This window comes from Musa acuminata, chromosome BXJ1-9 (assembly GCF_036884655.1).
Source record: "Musa acuminata AAA Group cultivar baxijiao chromosome BXJ1-9, Cavendish_Baxijiao_AAA, whole genome shotgun sequence".
Taxonomy (NCBI): Eukaryota; Viridiplantae; Streptophyta; class Magnoliopsida; order Zingiberales; family Musaceae; genus Musa; species Musa acuminata.
The window spans coordinates 1,322,315-1,338,340 of NC_088335.1; the positions used below are offsets into that span (position 1 = coordinate 1,322,315).

The 16,026-nt window shown below is 40.3% G+C and overlaps 3 protein-coding genes and 1 pseudogene across 3 annotated transcripts; all 4 read left to right on the top strand.

The window, feature by feature from the left end:
- The first annotated feature begins 182 nt into the window (after positions 1 to 182).
- On the top strand, positions 183 to 2,234 carry LOC135592331 (pirin-like protein; annotated as a pseudogene).
- A 545-nt stretch (positions 2,235 to 2,779) lies between these two features.
- LOC135592332 (coatomer subunit zeta-1-like) lies at positions 2,780 to 8,436 on the top strand. The gene is made up of 6 exons (XM_065081727.1): positions 2,780 to 2,934; positions 3,543 to 3,702; positions 6,491 to 6,638; positions 6,753 to 6,830; positions 7,982 to 8,066; positions 8,170 to 8,436. The coding sequence occupies exons 1-6, from the start codon at positions 2,923 to 2,925 to the stop codon at positions 8,227 to 8,229; spliced, it is 543 nt and encodes a 180-aa protein (XP_064937799.1). The 5' UTR covers positions 2,780 to 2,922; the 3' UTR covers positions 8,230 to 8,436.
- Positions 8,437 to 9,157: 721 nt separating this feature from the next.
- Positions 9,158 to 9,948, top strand: LOC103996707 (probable calcium-binding protein CML46). The gene has a single exon (XM_009417675.3). It carries the CDS (start codon positions 9,294 to 9,296, stop codon positions 9,843 to 9,845), a length of 552 nt encoding a protein of 183 aa, XP_009415950.2. The 5' UTR covers positions 9,158 to 9,293; the 3' UTR covers positions 9,846 to 9,948.
- Positions 9,949 to 10,459: 511 nt separating this feature from the next.
- On the top strand, positions 10,460 to 13,302 carry LOC135592333 (uncharacterized). The gene is made up of 3 exons (XM_065081728.1): positions 10,460 to 10,598; positions 10,738 to 10,902; positions 12,802 to 13,302. The coding sequence occupies exons 1-3, from the start codon at positions 10,487 to 10,489 to the stop codon at positions 13,038 to 13,040; spliced, it is 516 nt and encodes a 171-aa protein (XP_064937800.1). The 5' UTR covers positions 10,460 to 10,486; the 3' UTR covers positions 13,041 to 13,302.
- The last annotated feature ends 2,724 nt before the right edge of the window (positions 13,303 to 16,026 follow it).

The window sequence follows — 16,026 nt, forward strand, 5'->3', positions numbered from 1 at the left end:
ACCCACGGAATAGTACACATGGAAAGCTAAAGAATAGGAAGCAAAAGAGAGAAATGGAGAGAGAGGGAGCACTCATTTCCTCCACCAATACCTTCCAAAATGTCAGCAACTATGTATTGGATAGGTAGGAAGCCAACGCTTATGGAGAGAGAGAGAGAGAGAGAGAGAGAGAGCTCTGTATGCGTGTGCATTGGATCATGATGATGAGGTGGTGGTGTTGCTCCTCTATAAATTCTGATCTCCTATTTAGTTCCTCACCAATCAAACAAGCCATCATCATATCCTGGCCTTCTTCTCCCTTCTGCAGCCGAACCCGATTTGTCCCTCAGGAGAGCACACGAGCGCCATGGGAGACCACAAGAACCAAGGCTTCCAGAACCCGAGGCATGTGGTCAAGAAGGTGCTCGCCAGGCCTCAACACGAAGGTGACGGAGCCATTGTTAGGAGGAGCATCGGAAGGTGATGATTCTTGACCTCTCCTACGTTATTCCTTCTTCTGTTCATCAGATTTCCATGATCTTCTCCTCATTGATTGGTCTTCTCCAGGGGAGAACTAAGAAACTTGGATCCCTTTCTGATGTTGGATGAGTTTTCCGGTGACCTACTGGATCTATATTCTCTTTCTTTATCTCCATTCTTGTTCTTGCTAGTGATGTCTGATTCGATTTCCTTATGCTTTTACGTATCTCACGCACAGTTTCTGCTCCTGCGGGATTTCCTGATCATCCTCATAGAGGTTTGACTTCAGTTCGCTCACTGTTTCTCGGTTTGACTTTACCATCTTGTCAACAATCTATATATCCCATGTCTTCTTCCCTGTGTTAATGTCAGGTTTCGAGACCGTCACCTACATGCTGGAGGTAATGAATTTGCTGTCTCAGAAACATATAGATCAGATCAAAACGTTAGCTGAAATGTGATTCTGACATGGGATCTGATGGAACTCAGGGCGCCTTCACTCACCAGGACTTCGCTGGCCACGAAGGCACCATCAGAGCTGGCGATCTGCAGGTACAACTCCTCTGAACGAGATTTCATCAGCTCATGTCGATGACTACCGGAGTTCTTCCTCAGTGGATGACCGCTGGTAGAGGAATCATTCACTCGGAAATGCCTGCCGGGGAGGGAGAGAACAAAGGATTGCAGCTATGGATCAACCTCTCCTCCAAAGACAAGATGTAACAGCTCCAATCCTCTTCACCTCGTTCTCGTACCAAGCTCTTCATACCTTACATGCTCTTCTCGTTCTTCTCAAGGATGGAGCCCAGATATCAAGAACTGCAGAGCAAAGACATAAGCTGGGTGGAGAAACATGGCGTCGACGTCCGAATCATAGCAGGGGAGTCCTTCGGCGTCCGCTCGCCGGTCTACACGCAGACTCCGACAATGTACCTAGACTTCACCCTGCACCCTGGCGCCGAAGTCCACCAACACATCCCTCAACCTTGGAACTCCTTCGTCTACATCATCGAAGGCGAAGGCGTATTCGGGGACCCGAACGCATCCCCTACGACGCGCCACCACGCGTTGGTGCTGAGCCCCGGCGACGGCCTCAGCGTGTGGAATCAGGCGGCGAGGCCTCTCAGGTTTGTGCTCATCGGCGGGCAGCCATTGAACGAGCCGATCGTACAGTACGGTCCCTTCGTGATGAACGCGCAGGCGGAGATACAACAGGCCATCGAGGACTACCACTACTGCAAGAATGGGTTTGAGAAGGCCAAGAACTGGAAGTCACAGCCGCATATGAACTGAGCTGGTGGTGCAGGGGAGATTGCAGCAGTAGACAGAGCAGTGCCAACATCATCGAGCATGCACTCCACTGATGTGATGAGGGGCTGGAAGATTTAAGGAAACACAGTAGAATCAAGTCATTATTGGAGATCATCTTTTCTTGATCTGAAAGCAACGTTTTCTCTCTTTCTTTTTCAATCAAGGTTGTCATAATTTACTCTTGTTCGAAGGGGTTGGTGTTGATGGCTGCCTTCACAGTTGGTCTTGAATCATTTTGCACCCATATCTGCTGGATTGATGTCTGCTGCAGCTTCCTGAACATGTTTTGTCTTCCCAGCTAATGCAGGAGTCATTTCATCTCCATGTCACTGATTCAGCCCCACTCCTCCCTAAGGCAAAATATGTTGCCACTTCTTATCAGATCATCCAACTTGGTTGTCATTTCACTGTATAATATGAACTCAAACTTTCAAATATCATGTTGTGCCATTGAACAGTGTGCAGACTGTCTGTTAAATCCTGAAGCATTTGGGAGCAGTAAAACATGTGTTCAGCACTCAATATAAATGTAGGCCCAAAAGTTACTAATCCAACTTGTTCAATAATTTTTTTTTTGGAAAAACTTAATATATTGATCAAACTTTTGAGACCATATGGTTTAACATTTTATTGGTTAATTATTCAATTAACCATATTTCAAATATAAAAAAAAATAACAAAAAAACATTTTCTTGGAAAAGAGAAAACAATTATGTGTACAATATGAAGTTTGGATTATTCTAACCATTAATGCTTTTGTTTGCTTGGTTTGTGTAAATTGCACAAAGTTCTCATGAGTCTAAAATTTACTTACAATAAAATAGAGTGAAACGTCATATTTAATTAGGTGTTCACTACATTGCCGAAGGGACAAAAAGGTCATTGATGCATTCTATAGCTTGTGATCTTGATTTGATCTTGATTTGACGATTCGAGCTCGAACTCGAACTTAACAACGTTTCGATTGAGCCAACTATCTCCTTGATTAAGGCCGGATCCCGGCCCGGCCCGGTTCATTTCATCGGGTGGGCCAAATTCTCTTTATCAAAGAGAGCAAGGCGGTCACGATTTGCTCCTCGCCGTCGCTGCTGCGCCAACTCGATCGTCCCCCGCCGCTGAGCTGAGCCTCCACGAGACGAGATCCGGCGAGGGATGGCGGCTCCCGTAAGTTGTTGTCTTCTTCTTCTTCTCCTCCCCCTTACCTCCTCTCTTGTTCTTCCATCTTCCTTCCTCTTTCCGGACCCGCGGCGACGAATCCGGGGGGTGGAGGCCCAGATCGGCCGGTTTCTCGTTCGATCTCTTTTCAGGTCGCCCGATCCGGACGCTGGGGTGATGAGGTCTCGGCTTCGATGCCTTTTCCGGTGTCGGCTAGGGTAGATTCGAACCGGATTCCGCCTGAGTCTTAAACCTTGATATGTTTGTCGTTTGTAAGTTGTTTCAATATGCTACTGCTGGTGATTTCCTCTGTTCTTATCACTCTTTACAACTGATACATATTGATTTTTTTTGTTTTCTATAGACTTTTATCTTTGGCACGATTTGTAGAAATTTCTAACAAGTTGTTCTAGAACAAAGTAAATTTTACTGGATGAGTACTTAAGAGACCTTTTAAGATTCCGTTCTAACTTTAGATAGTTGGAAAATAATTTCTTTTGTGTGTGATGAAAGTTCGTTTTTGTATCTCGTAGTTGTGGAGTAAAGAACGTTTGTCTTCTCGTCTCTGAACAGTTTTCATCTTTCTTACAAGTTGTTTGCATGAATTGTGCATGCAGGACTCTTGCCCTTCGATAAAGAACATCCTTCTCCTTGACTCTGAAGGGAAACGAGTAGCTGTCAAGTACTACTCAGATGATTGGCCAACCCTTTCTGCAAAATTAGCATTCGAGAAGTCAGTGTTCACCAAGACGCAGAAAACAAATGCTCGAACTGAAGGTGACATATGGAAAGCCATTTAATTCAACTTGGATATTATTTGTATGGTTATACTTTACTTCTTACATGCTGAACCTTTTTCTTATGAAGTTTGCACCTCGGTTATCTATAGGTTGCCACAGATCTTGATGTAGAAGTTTAATGGAGTAATCCATTTAATGATTCATAAGTTAACTCTTTGGATTAATTTAAGCCAAATTAAGAGATCTTTTTATGGTTAAATTTAAATCTTAATGTTGATGTTTTAAAAGTATGGATTATATTTGTTGTTCATCTGTACATAATTATTGATTTTTTTATGATATACTTGGAGGTTGATCCCTTTTAGTTGCAACTTATCAGGATTATTTGTGTCATGTTTAGGTTAAGTAAGACAACAACAACAACAACATGATATTAGTCTCAGTTATTAAGGTTAGCAACATGGCTCAGTATGTTGCTTTATTATGGGCAGTCCCAGAATATTTGAATCGCCCTGTCTTCCAAGATATAGTGCTACTGCTATGTAAACTAGAATTTAGAAGTTTTTGTTAACATTTTTTTCTAAATCATCTCCAACCTTTTCATTTGTTAATGATTGTCGACTGCTGTATGTTCTGAACCAGCATGCTATGATGCTGTGGCTGGAATATTAACTACTGCTGTCATGTACATTTATAATTTTTTTTCTGCGATGATTGTTTTAGTCATGCATTTTTGGGCTAATTACATATTACCTCCGTAGTTAGTTACCTTTAGTGTCCCAGTCCCTACACTTTAAAAAGTTACATTGATATCCCCATAGTTACAAAAGCGAAACATATAAGTCCATTTATCCTAAAGCCGATGGTTTTACCAACGGAAATACGAAAAGAAAGGACAAAAAGATAATTTTAATGTTCCAATTGGTGGTGGCCTTGCATTTTTTTAAAATATAGGGACTGGGATGCCAAATGTAGCTAACTACAGGGGGTTAATATGTAATCAGCCCTGCATTTTTCTGTAAATAAGACTATCATCTACGAACCCTAATGTGCTGTTTATGGAAACCAGAAGTTAATCTGAAGGGCCTCAATATGGTGTAGCGAACAATAATAATAAACAAATTGCATCGTGAATTCAAGGGAAGGATGAACTTCACTTTCAGTAGGACATCAAACTACTCTTGAGGTGAGGAGACCAATTTTGGAGCCCAAAGTACAACATGACATTGACATCAACATCACACACAGGGCTTGACATCATATAGGATGCTGGAGACACCGAGACAGGCTGCTTGAGTTCAGAGTAGGACACAAGTGAGTTCATCAAGGCTCCATTGGCAGCAGTTAGTGACAGCTTTGATTATGACAGTCAACAAAGAGAAGATGGTGTTTTGTTGGGTTTGCTATGACTGTTGGCACCAGCTGCGATGGACAGAGATTGATGGTGAGTTATGACTCCAGTGAGGGGAGATGTAGTGGGTTGTACCCAGGATGCTAATTTTTTCAAGGTGGGATTTCACAATATAATAGAAAGTTTCTGAAGAGCTGTGATCAAAATTAACTGTAATATTAATAATGAATTGAGCCGTAAAATAAACTGGCTCGATGTTCCTAATTAATTTGACTTGAACATGGTTTCATCATTCGGTTTGTTATTTATTACCAAGCCAAATAAGATGTCATGAAATAACAAATAAAGAAATAATTACTGAGTTTTTGGTTTCCTCCATTTTTTTTCCTCTTTTCTAATACATATAGGTCCATTTCAAAAATAAACTTGAAGACATAACTTTACACCATACCAATGAAGGCATTGCTTTATCCATGCCGACACTTCATACCATTTAAGCTTGATTGCACACTGATGGTTGCAACTAGATGTTGGCTACTGATGGCGTTCATTGCAAATCTTAGTTTTATAGCAAATCTTTGGTTGGCTATATTTGAGGTTTTCTAAAGAGCAAATGAGTTAACTATAGTAGGTTTTCATCATTAGCTTGAACCTATATCCTTGGACATCATAGAAGGTGCAGAAATATTTAGTTTGAGAATGCATCCTACTGTGGCATCTTTGAGTATGATATCCTTGTGTATATCAAACATTGCGATGAGCCTAAAAGTTCACAATTTGAAATCTTACCGTTTTAGTAGTGCTTGTTCTTCTAAGCAGTATAACCATGTTAAAAAAGTTCACAATTTGAAATCTTACCGTTTTAGTAGTGCTTGTTGCTTGTTCTTCTAAGCAGTATAACCATGTTAAAAAAGTTCACCATGAAAATGGAGTTCTTGAGATTGTGTTTGATTTGGATATGCTTGTCTTGGAACTTTCACAGTACTGAGGTTAAGCAAGGGACTACAAACTTTCATCAGAAGATTGGAAATAAATGGGTTAGTAACTTGCTGTATTTGGGAGGGTTGAGCTTTCAAAGTTGCAACTTCTACAAGTGAAGCATTGCTCATGTCTTTTCTCTAGAGGGTAAATTGCTCATGTGACAGGATTTTGGTAGTGTCTCAGAAAGCCTTCTGATTTCTCATTTGCACCTTGAAGTTGTTCATTATACTCCTGGAATATAGATACAATTACCTAGAATATTTTTCATATTTTGTGTGATCATCTGTGTAAATCGACGTGCTTAAAATTTTTGTTCGTGTCTATAAGACAACATGAGGGTGTTCTGGTGTACTAGCTCCGTGTGGATTATACAACGCCTCGCTTTGTGATGAGATTGAGACATTTTGTGATCTCAAATTATATTTGTTCTATCTAGTTGTGTATGTGCAGTGCTGGAGATTTGACTGATTTCTACTGTGTTTGACTTTTACAGCGGAGATAGTTATGTTTGATGGCTACATTGTCGTATACAAGTTCATTCAAGATCTCCATTTTTTTGTTACCGGAGGTGATGATGAGAATGAGCTCATTCTAGCAACCGTTCTTCAAGGATTCTTTGATGCAGTTGGTCTTCTTCTAAGGTCTTGTCCATTGTTGTTACTGTTTGCTTTCACGAACTGGTTCCTCAGTTCATAAGCCATTGGTCATGTCTATGTTGCTTCCCTAATTTTCTTAATTGCATCTCATGGTTCCAGGAACAACGTGGATAAAAGAACAGCACTTGAGAATCTGGACCTCATCCTTTTATGCCTTGATGAGATTATTGATGGAGGGTATGGCTTTATACTTTTTGTGCAATCATTTTTATGATTATTTAACAGTGGTCACATAAACATGTTTACATGATAAGATCTGGTAATGTTGTATCTTTCAAAGTTCAGTTGTTAGATTATAACAGTGATTCTTTAAATTGAACACTTGTAGGATAAGCTTGCATATCGAGAAATGGCTGTTCTATTGTATAAAAGTAACCAGTCAATTTAGTTTTCTTAATTATTGAATAACATAAAATTGGTTTGCACAAAAATCTGTCATTTATAATGAAAAACATTTTGTCATTCACATGCCTGGATATGTGTATTTTCATGTAGCTCTGTATGTGGCAGCAGTGGTTGTAGCAAGGTTGATATTGTTAGTGGAGGTGAGGGACAGTGAACTTATTTTCTGTTTTCAGCCTTTAAGGGGATAAGAAGAAAGAGAAGTCCCATACGGAATTAACCCCAAACAATACAATAACTCCCTTAATATTGGTCATTTGCTTTGCATGTGGAAGAATGAAAAATTGGAACATAAATTTGTTGAGTTCCTAGTAAATTGAGTTCTTTCCATAAATATGACTATAAGTAGTCCAGAGAATGTCTCTCTGCCCACTTTGTGGTCAAAGGCATCATCCTAAATGGGAGTTTTGTTCTCATACTCTGTCAAAATTGAAGATTACCTAGCACAAATGTTGGTAAGGGTGTTTCACAAGTGAGGAAGTGTCCAAGGGCCTCGTTGACATTCGTAACAGAGTCTCCTATGGTAGATAGCCATGGTCCTGAGCCATCTCAATACTCAGGATTTGGTAAACTGAGTGAATAAAATTATTCAACTATAAAAAAATTAATGAGCAATGGTCTTCGTATTGAATATCACTTTGTAGTCCTAGTGAAATTTATCCTCGTAGATTGCAAACCTCCATATGTAATCAATGCTTATGCTGTGATAGTGCACTTTGTATGTTCAGGCTACAAGGAGTTTGACGGTTGATTTCTTTTTGTTAAAATGAAAATTGTATGTGAACTTGTGATCGGGATCATATTCCGTAGAAACAATACTGTATAAGCATCTTCATTATGGTTTTGTGTCCCCAACCGGAGAGTCGTGATTCTAGAATTTTGTAATATGCTGACACGTCTTTCACTTATACCTCTTCGTTGCACAGCATCATTCTGGAAACTGAAGCTAGCATAATTGCTGGAAAGGTTGCAACCCACGGCCTGGATGGAGCAGCATCCTTGTCTGAGCAGGTCCAATTTTCTGTTTCATCCTAGTCTATTCACTAATCAAATTGATATATATATCTATTGCTCATTTTCATTAAATTTAATATCCTATCTTCTGCCTTTGTAGACTATAACTCAAGCCCTAGCCACAGCTCGTGAGCACTTGGCAAGATCTCTTCTTAAATGACACTGTTCCAAGCCGGTGACCTTTTGTTTGGATGGATATGCAAACCGAGTGTTCCCTTTAGAAAAGCTTGTTTTTTTATGTTGAAACTTTTTGTTTATGTTTTGTCTGTTGAAATATCACAATTAGCATACATGTCAGATGTATTTGAAGCATCTAATGACTGACTTGATGGAAGAAACACATTGAAAGTAACCTACTTCTCCCTCATATTTGTTGATCAGGTGAAGATTTTCCTCTTGTTCTTACATAGGGCTTCCATTTGCCACATTAACAAAAAGTTTCTGAAGTTTTAGTTGCTCATGTTTATTATAAGTCACTACGATCTCCCTATGCCGGAGGCCATGATCTGCCCCACTGTGTGTGCCCCAGAGTTCATCTGATTACATGCATGTTAGTATTAAATCCTGTGTTGTCCAGAATAGCTCCTTGAACATAAACACACAACTAAACAAAGACCAAGGGTTTGTATACCAATTTTCTCAGCTCCTCAACTGGCATAGAGGAAGTCAAATTGTTTTCCTCCCATCACCATGAAAGCACAAGCCACCTTCACACCAATTTCCGCCCCATTTCTTTCCAATACCCTCGTCGAGACGTGCAGTTGCTGCCACCGCAATTTCCACACCTCAACTTCAGCCTTGTTGACATCATTACTTTTAAGATCTTTTCCACTAATTTTCTACAGCAAAGATAGATAGGGAAAGTACCAGTTCAGAATTGTCAACAGTTGTTGGCCATCATCAAAGAAGACGAGGAAGATAAAAAGGGAGAAGAATATAAGCCAAGGAAAAGCCGGCCCTGCATTTCATTGTGTTTCATGGGAAAGTTCCTGCGAGTCAATGGCCAACATGAACTTGCTCCTTCCTGCGACCACGTCTGGTTCTAAACTCTTGTTTTCTTCTCTCCTATAAAGTTCCAACTCCATCGTTCCCTCACAAGAAGAAGAGAGAAAGAGAGAGAGAGAGAGAGAGAGAGAGAGAGAGAGAGAGAGAGAGAGAGAGAGGGCGATCTCCTGCTTTCGCCATCCTCCCCTCTCTTTCTGCGTCCCAAGTAACCAGGAAGAGATGGAGAAGCCCGTGTACTTGGCAGAACCAGTAGTTGTATTACTCTTCCTTCACGTACTGCTCAGCTCGATCATGGTGGCAATTCAGAACTTGTCCCTCAGATCAATGTCCTTCCTGCACACCTACGTTGCTTGCTGCGCATGCTTATCAGCGGTTCCCGATGAGCAACATCCCCGGAGCAGTGCAGCAGGTGAAGCAAGAGGAGGTGACTGCAATCTCCGGATCGAAGACGTGCAGATTATTCTGGGAAGAATGGGTTTAGGGGAGCAGCAGCTCCAGGAGAAGATGGAGGACTTCGACCACCTCCCTGATCTGTTCGCAGACGAGGAGCCGAGTCTGGAGGAGTTGAAGCAGGCCTTCTCTGTTTTCGATGAGAACGGCGATGGGTTCATCGACGCGGTGGAGCTGCAGACAGTTCTCGCCAAGCTCGGGATCGCAGAAGCGTCGGATTTAGATGCATGCCGGAGGATGATCGCAGCTCATGATCGAAATCGCGACGGAAGGATTGATCTGATCGACTTCGTTAAGTTCATGGAGATCAGCTTGTGCTGAAACAAGTTTTGTTCTTCTTCTTCTCCTCTTCTTTGCATTGTTTCTTCTTCTGAGCTGTACAAAGAAGTGATTGAGGATGAAATTTCAGGAAGAATTGAAGTCATCTTCTGTTCTACAGGATTAGTTGCAGCGTGCTCTTGCAGTGAAGCTTCAGGGAAAGTGGCATTACCATTTATAAACGGGTTGCATATTTGTCCATATGTGAATACTAAGTTGGCTAATGCATATTAGTGGACTACATGTTTGTGCCACGTAATCAGCTACATTAAATAAGTTTTAAGTCTTCCAAAGACTTGATTAATTAATTTGCAAAAAAATAAAAATTTGTATGATTTTCTTATAATTAATTAATTATTTATTTTTGTGAGTGAAGTCTATAAATAGAGACTCACTCTTCATTTTTTTAATGAAAAATGTATTAGTAAATATATAATAAATAAAACGACTTACAGATTATTTTATGATATATTTTTCCTTGAATAATATTAATAAATAATTCTAATTTGGTGTTACTTAAATAGGACTGTAGTATAACTCCGATGCACGTGCGATGCACACGAGTTATAACCAGAACCTCGTGGGTCGAGTTAAACGGGCCGGGGCTATTAGAACCGTCAAACCCGATCCGACCGGTCTGTCAAATGACCGGGTCTATCCGCGCCCTCTCTTTAGTCTCCAGAACCTGCGTCCGGCCTCTTCGTTTCCGATCGAGAGAGGACGGTCTCGTCGAATCACCAAACCCTAGGTTCCCAGGTACTGATCTTTGACCCTCTTTTGTTTCTCGATTCCCGTGGGATTAGATCGACTGCGATCGCGCTCATTTTTTCGATCGGTGTTCGTTGCTTTCGATGTGCTTTTCATTGCTGTGTTGGTTTCTGTGGAGGAAAAACAGGCGACCTTTTCCCAGCCGCTCGATATTCCCAGAGAAAAAAGCCCCGCTGCCGCCGGCGACTTCCAGTGAGTCGGTCATCGCTCGCCGCCTTCCAGTTCACTCAAGCCTGCCGCTGTGGTTGTCACCGTCGAGATCCAGCCGTCGCTGCCCAGCTGCCTCCCTCAGGTGCTCTCTTCTCTCCTCTCCATTGTCTCCGTGATGACCAGCCCTCCCAGTTCCTTCTCCTTCACTTCTCCTTCCCTCTTCTCTCTGTGATAGCCGCATTTCCGATCCCTTCTTCCCAAATTTTGACGGCGTTACGATCTAGATACAAGCAATCAGCTAGGGTTTGATTTTTCATGGTCTCAAATTGAGACAATCAACATATAGGCAACATTTTTTTTAGTTCTACAGATCATACATTTTCGGAAATTCGAAGTTCATTTTGTTTGTTTTAGAGTGATGTGGTTCAGCCGTAAAACATTGTTTTAAACAATGTTTTTTATCTCTTCTCTTTTTATCATGAAAAAAAGGAACAAATAGAAATAGGGCATTATGTGATAGAATATGAACATATGAGTTCTTTTTCATCATTTTATGATAATTAATGGCTTTTTCTATAATAAAGTGCCAGAAACTGAAAGCCATTTTTTCTTCTTTTCCAATTCTACACTTAAATTATGCAATTTTCTTTTTTCAGTCTCTCCTTAGGAAAACCTAATATTTTGTTCTAAACTTTCGACAAATCATGGAATTGCATTGCATTAATCAAGAAAGGCTGCAAGGGGTTTTAGACTCTGATTTATACTATCTTCGTTTTTTTTGGTTATGGAATTACATTGCATTGCATTGAACTAAGGTTGACCAATGACATATTCTCTTTTCCTTTTCTGAGAAGCTTTTTATTCTAGTTGACAACCATGCTAGAATTTGACATTTATATAGCCTATTGATGTTTCACATTCAACTCTATGATAGGTATCACTGGTTCTGTATTTATCAGCTTAATTAAATTGTAAATAGAATACAGTAACTGTTAGTATCTTGTTGTTTGACATGCCATTAGTCGTGTTCTCGTCCTTTTTTTTGTGTGGATATTTTTGTTTATGGGCGAACTTTTATTGATATTAAATGCTATCGGGAATCATATTGTGGTCTCATGTTCAATTTTTTGGTTTTTTTGAGATAATTTTGTGTGCTGATGTCTAGATAAAATCATCATTTGCTCTAAGAAACATAGATACAGACACAGGACATGGACACGACACAGACACAGAGATATGTCATTTTCTTTAAAAAAATTGGATACGGAGACGGCAAGGACATGTGTATTTTTAATATATATAAAATATTTGATTAATATGAGTTTTATGATATTTATATTTAAAATTTATGGCACATTTGGCATTTTTAATAAATTCCTAGCATTTATCTACATAACTTACTTTACTTTTGTTATAAATTTTATACCTGACTTATTACTAATAAGAGACAATAACATAATTTACCATCAATATAGTTATGTGACATTGTAATTTAGGGAATATAAAAGGTCATCAATTCCTTAAAAAAATGCTAAGTAGAAACAAAAAGCCTTGAGAAGGCTTTATGTGATTGTCACGGGTTTATTGTGTTCGATATGGATACGTCCACCAAGTTGATGTGTCCGTGCTTCCCAGCATTTGCTCTCATTAGCCTACTAACTGCAATATAGATTCCCATTCTTGGTTGGAACTAGTTTCCCTTGGAGTTCAATTTTAATTCATTTGTATGTTATTGAGTTTATGGTTCTTATATGTTTGAACATGTTTGATTTCTAGATTCCTAGAATATGGAATGCATAATATAGTTCTTAATTAAGGCGTCATGTTGGTTATACTTGCCATCCATTGGGAAATGGTATTCAGCTGATGATTATTTTTTGATGCGTGATGTGGTAATCAAATGTTCACCCAATTTTCTGTGAAGGATTGTGTTGCTTTCCTTCTTTTCTATGTTAAGGAATAAATATAGGTCCAACATACCTTTTTGAGTATTGAATTGTCTGGATGCTGGTTTTGTACGCAGACTAATGTGTATTTTCAGGCATGGGCCTCTGGACGTTACTCGAGGGACTTTTGCTCCTTGCAAATGCATTGGCAATACTGAACGAGGATAGGTTCCTTGCTCCTAAGGGTTGGAGCTTCAATGAAGTTTCAGGAGGTGCCAGAGCCAAGTCATTGAAGGGGCAGCTAATTGGGCTCATCTATGCAACCCAGTATCTTCGAGTTCCACTGATAATTCTCAACGCGATCATTATTGTGGTGAAGCTGGTTTCAGGTTAACATGTAACCTGTCAAGAAATTCTTGCAACAACAATTCGTGTGCCTTTGTTGCCTTGCTTTCGTTGTTGCTGTTTCTGGCTCCTCAGTGACTTCATGGGCACCACAAAGCCGTGGGTCATTTTACAGAATTGTTGTTGGAATATTGAGGGAGATGGGAAAACACTAGTCTGATTTCAGCTCATCAGTAAGTGAATACTTGGCTTGTCCCAACTAGATACATACAAACTATGCACTAAATAAGATGCTGTTTTTTCTGTGTGAAGCTTGAATTATTGTATTTGGACATTACTGCATCGAATTTTTAGCTAATTGCATGTCTTAATTGTCCATCTATGATCAGTGAAGAGTTAAAAGAGTTGTGCGGTGTAGACTTACATTATGACTGTGTTATGCTGCTTGGGACAACTGCAAATGCATTGTTAACACTGCTCAAGCTGACAAATTGCTGATTTCAATGGAAAACCCTAACCAGAAATAAGAATGGAGATAAGGATTTCTTTTATTTGAAGACATGAGGGTTTTTAAGAAGGCAAGATTAAACGAAACGGTCTGCGGTTGGATACAATATGCATGGTCGGATTATTTGGATATGTATACTGTCCGCTTCGTCGCTTTTTCATAAATCAAAGTCGAATCCGCTTCTCACGTTTCATCCATCAATTATTATAAATATTTGGGTTTAGTCTCACGTAATGATTTCAATGGATTTATAAGTACTAGATGGATTTACTATTATTATTTTAGAGAGTTGTTATGGGAAATCGTTATGTCAAGTCTAACTTAACTCGACATGGTCCAAACTCGAGGGTGTAAGAGTGTCCCTTCCAAGTTAGTTTCGTGATAGAAGTGTCGAGCTCTCGAGATGTCATATGTACTAAGATCGATGTTGGGAGAAATTTCTTGACTCAGTCCTTCCGACACTAAAGTTAGTCATCAAGGTCCTTTTTAGATATGAGTTTTACACCAAAAGAAAGCTCCTCGATACAACATCAGGGGTTAGTTTTTATACATAGCTTTAGAGGGGATAACATGTAACTACCCTAATATCTTCCTCTTGCGTTTTGTCTATATGGGTAGCAAGGGGGAGACAATCTTGAACGACCTGCATTGGATTGTTGTCCACGAGAGCAGACTAGTAGAGAGTGACTTGAATTATTTTCTTTTGTGATAGTTTCTACATGGTGATTATGTGTCGGATGATAATTGATCATTAATATATTTCCTATCATTCTGCCTTAGGTCGGGATGTCTTTTTTTCTCGTACAAGTTCTACCTAATCCTTTGGCTGTTAATTTTTATATGCCGTTCTCGGATAGTCCAAGGGTGGAGGAGGTTGGGTCTTCCCCTTCACTAGAAGTGGCATCTCTTGTGAATCCAAAGGTTCTTCAAGACTTGGAGTCTCTGAGAAGTTTGCATGACTATGACTTGGTGGTGAGCATGTTTTTCTTGGATCGCTTATGAACTAGGCATTGTATCCCTATCGAGTTTGGTTTTGGAAAATCTCTTTTGCATTGAAAATCGATTTCGGAAACTTTAACTTGAAACACGTGTTCATAAATGTATTGAAGGCAGTAAGCAAGTAAAATGGTTTGCAGTAAAGTAAATGGCAATAATATAAATGCAAACCAGAGAGCACGCTAATTTTATAGTGGTTCAGTCGTTGTGACCTACATCCACTCTGTCAATTCCTCTTCCGTTGAGGCCGCCGACATCGACTATCGATCTTCCTTCAAAAGATAAAGACCAACCACCTTTTACACCCCTCTTCTCCTTTTCACAGGTTTAGGAGACAACCTTTACAAGCACACACACTCCTCTTAAATAGAATTCTAGACTTAGACTAGAGGAGGGGATTACTCAAGTGATTGCAATAGAGTTTATTTACTTTTAAACTCTCTGTGCTTGTCTTTGTTAACCAGGGATGAGAGGGGTATTTATAAGCTTCAAGTTGATTCAAACTTGGAGCCTAAAAATATCTCATCCTGGGTTTTCTAGGTCCGGGCGGTACCACTGCTTGTGTTGGGTGGTACCACCGCTAGTGTTAGTCTAACACTAACACTGTTCTGGGCGGTACCATTGCCTGACAACTTGCCACTAGGTGGTACCACCGCCCAGACTGACGGTACCACCGCCTGGCACCTTGCCAGGGGCAGTAGCACCGCCTAACACAGTCTCGGAGACTATGCCACAATGGTGTCACTTCTTGGGTAACTGTTTGGGCCTTTCATTGGGCCCAACATAGTCCTTACATGGGCCCAATTGGCCCCTAATTGGATTGGCCCAAATCCAAACCTAATTATGTGCTAACTACGAAACTTACGGCATACACTAAGCTAAACAAGTCCCTAGGTCTTGGTTTCTTTCGGCAAACTTTCGACGACCTCTTGGCAGTATTCCAGCGGACTCCCGGCAAGCTCCTGGACTTCACAACGATCTTCTTTGGCAAGTTTCGATGAGCTTCTTTGGCAAGCTCCTATACTTCTCGGTTGGTTCTTGTAGAACTTCCGACGAACGTCTGGAGTTCCAACGAACTCTCGAACTCCCAACGAAATCACGTTTTTGACTCCGGGACTTTATTTTGCTTCATGCCTTGCTATCATAGTTAATCCTGCATATATAAAACACACTTTGATCTAGACAATTATTACTAAGCATGAATCATGTTGTCTGGCATGTCATTGGTCCATCGACGGTTTGTCCGATTCTTCGGTGCATCGTCCTCTCTTGCAACCTATTGCCCAATCGGCTAGTTGACCTCTGCAACTCCGATATATTTGGAGCAATATCCGCTCTTCTTAGCCCGATGCCTAAATCCATGACCCGAAGCATTCTGTCGATACGTCATCCGATCCTCCAGTTAGACGTCCAATCTTCTGACATATTCCACCGGCCCAACATGATTCTTCCTGCTTTAATTGTCTCGTCCTGATCGAAGCATCCTACGTCACTCAAAACACAAATCAATTCATAAACACTTATCAATTGG

What these genes read in the sequence shown, in the direction of transcription:
- LOC135592332 (XM_065081727.1), top strand. An exon ending in AACAAATGCTCGAACTGAAG is followed by an intron (nt 3,703 to 6,490) that starts GTGACATATGGA and finishes TGACTTTTACAG; the next exon opens with CGGAGATAGTTATGTTTGAT. An exon ending in GATGAGATTATTGATGGAGG is followed by an intron (nt 6,831 to 7,981) that starts GTATGGCTTTAT and finishes TTCGTTGCACAG; the next exon opens with CATCATTCTGGAAACTGAAG.
- LOC103996707 (XM_009417675.3), top strand. Translation starts at nt 9,294, where the DNA reads ATGGAGAAGCCCGTGTACTTGGCAGAACCAGTAGTTGTATTACTCTTC.
- LOC135592333 (XM_065081728.1), top strand. Translation starts at nt 10,487, where the DNA reads ATGACCGGGTCTATCCGCGCCCTCTCTTTAGTCTCCAGAACCTGCGTC. An exon ending in ACCAAACCCTAGGTTCCCAG is followed by an intron (nt 10,599 to 10,737) that starts GTACTGATCTTT and finishes GAGGAAAAACAG; the next exon opens with GCGACCTTTTCCCAGCCGCT. An exon ending in TGCCCAGCTGCCTCCCTCAG is followed by an intron (nt 10,903 to 12,801) that starts GTGCTCTCTTCT and finishes GTGTATTTTCAG; the next exon opens with GCATGGGCCTCTGGACGTTA.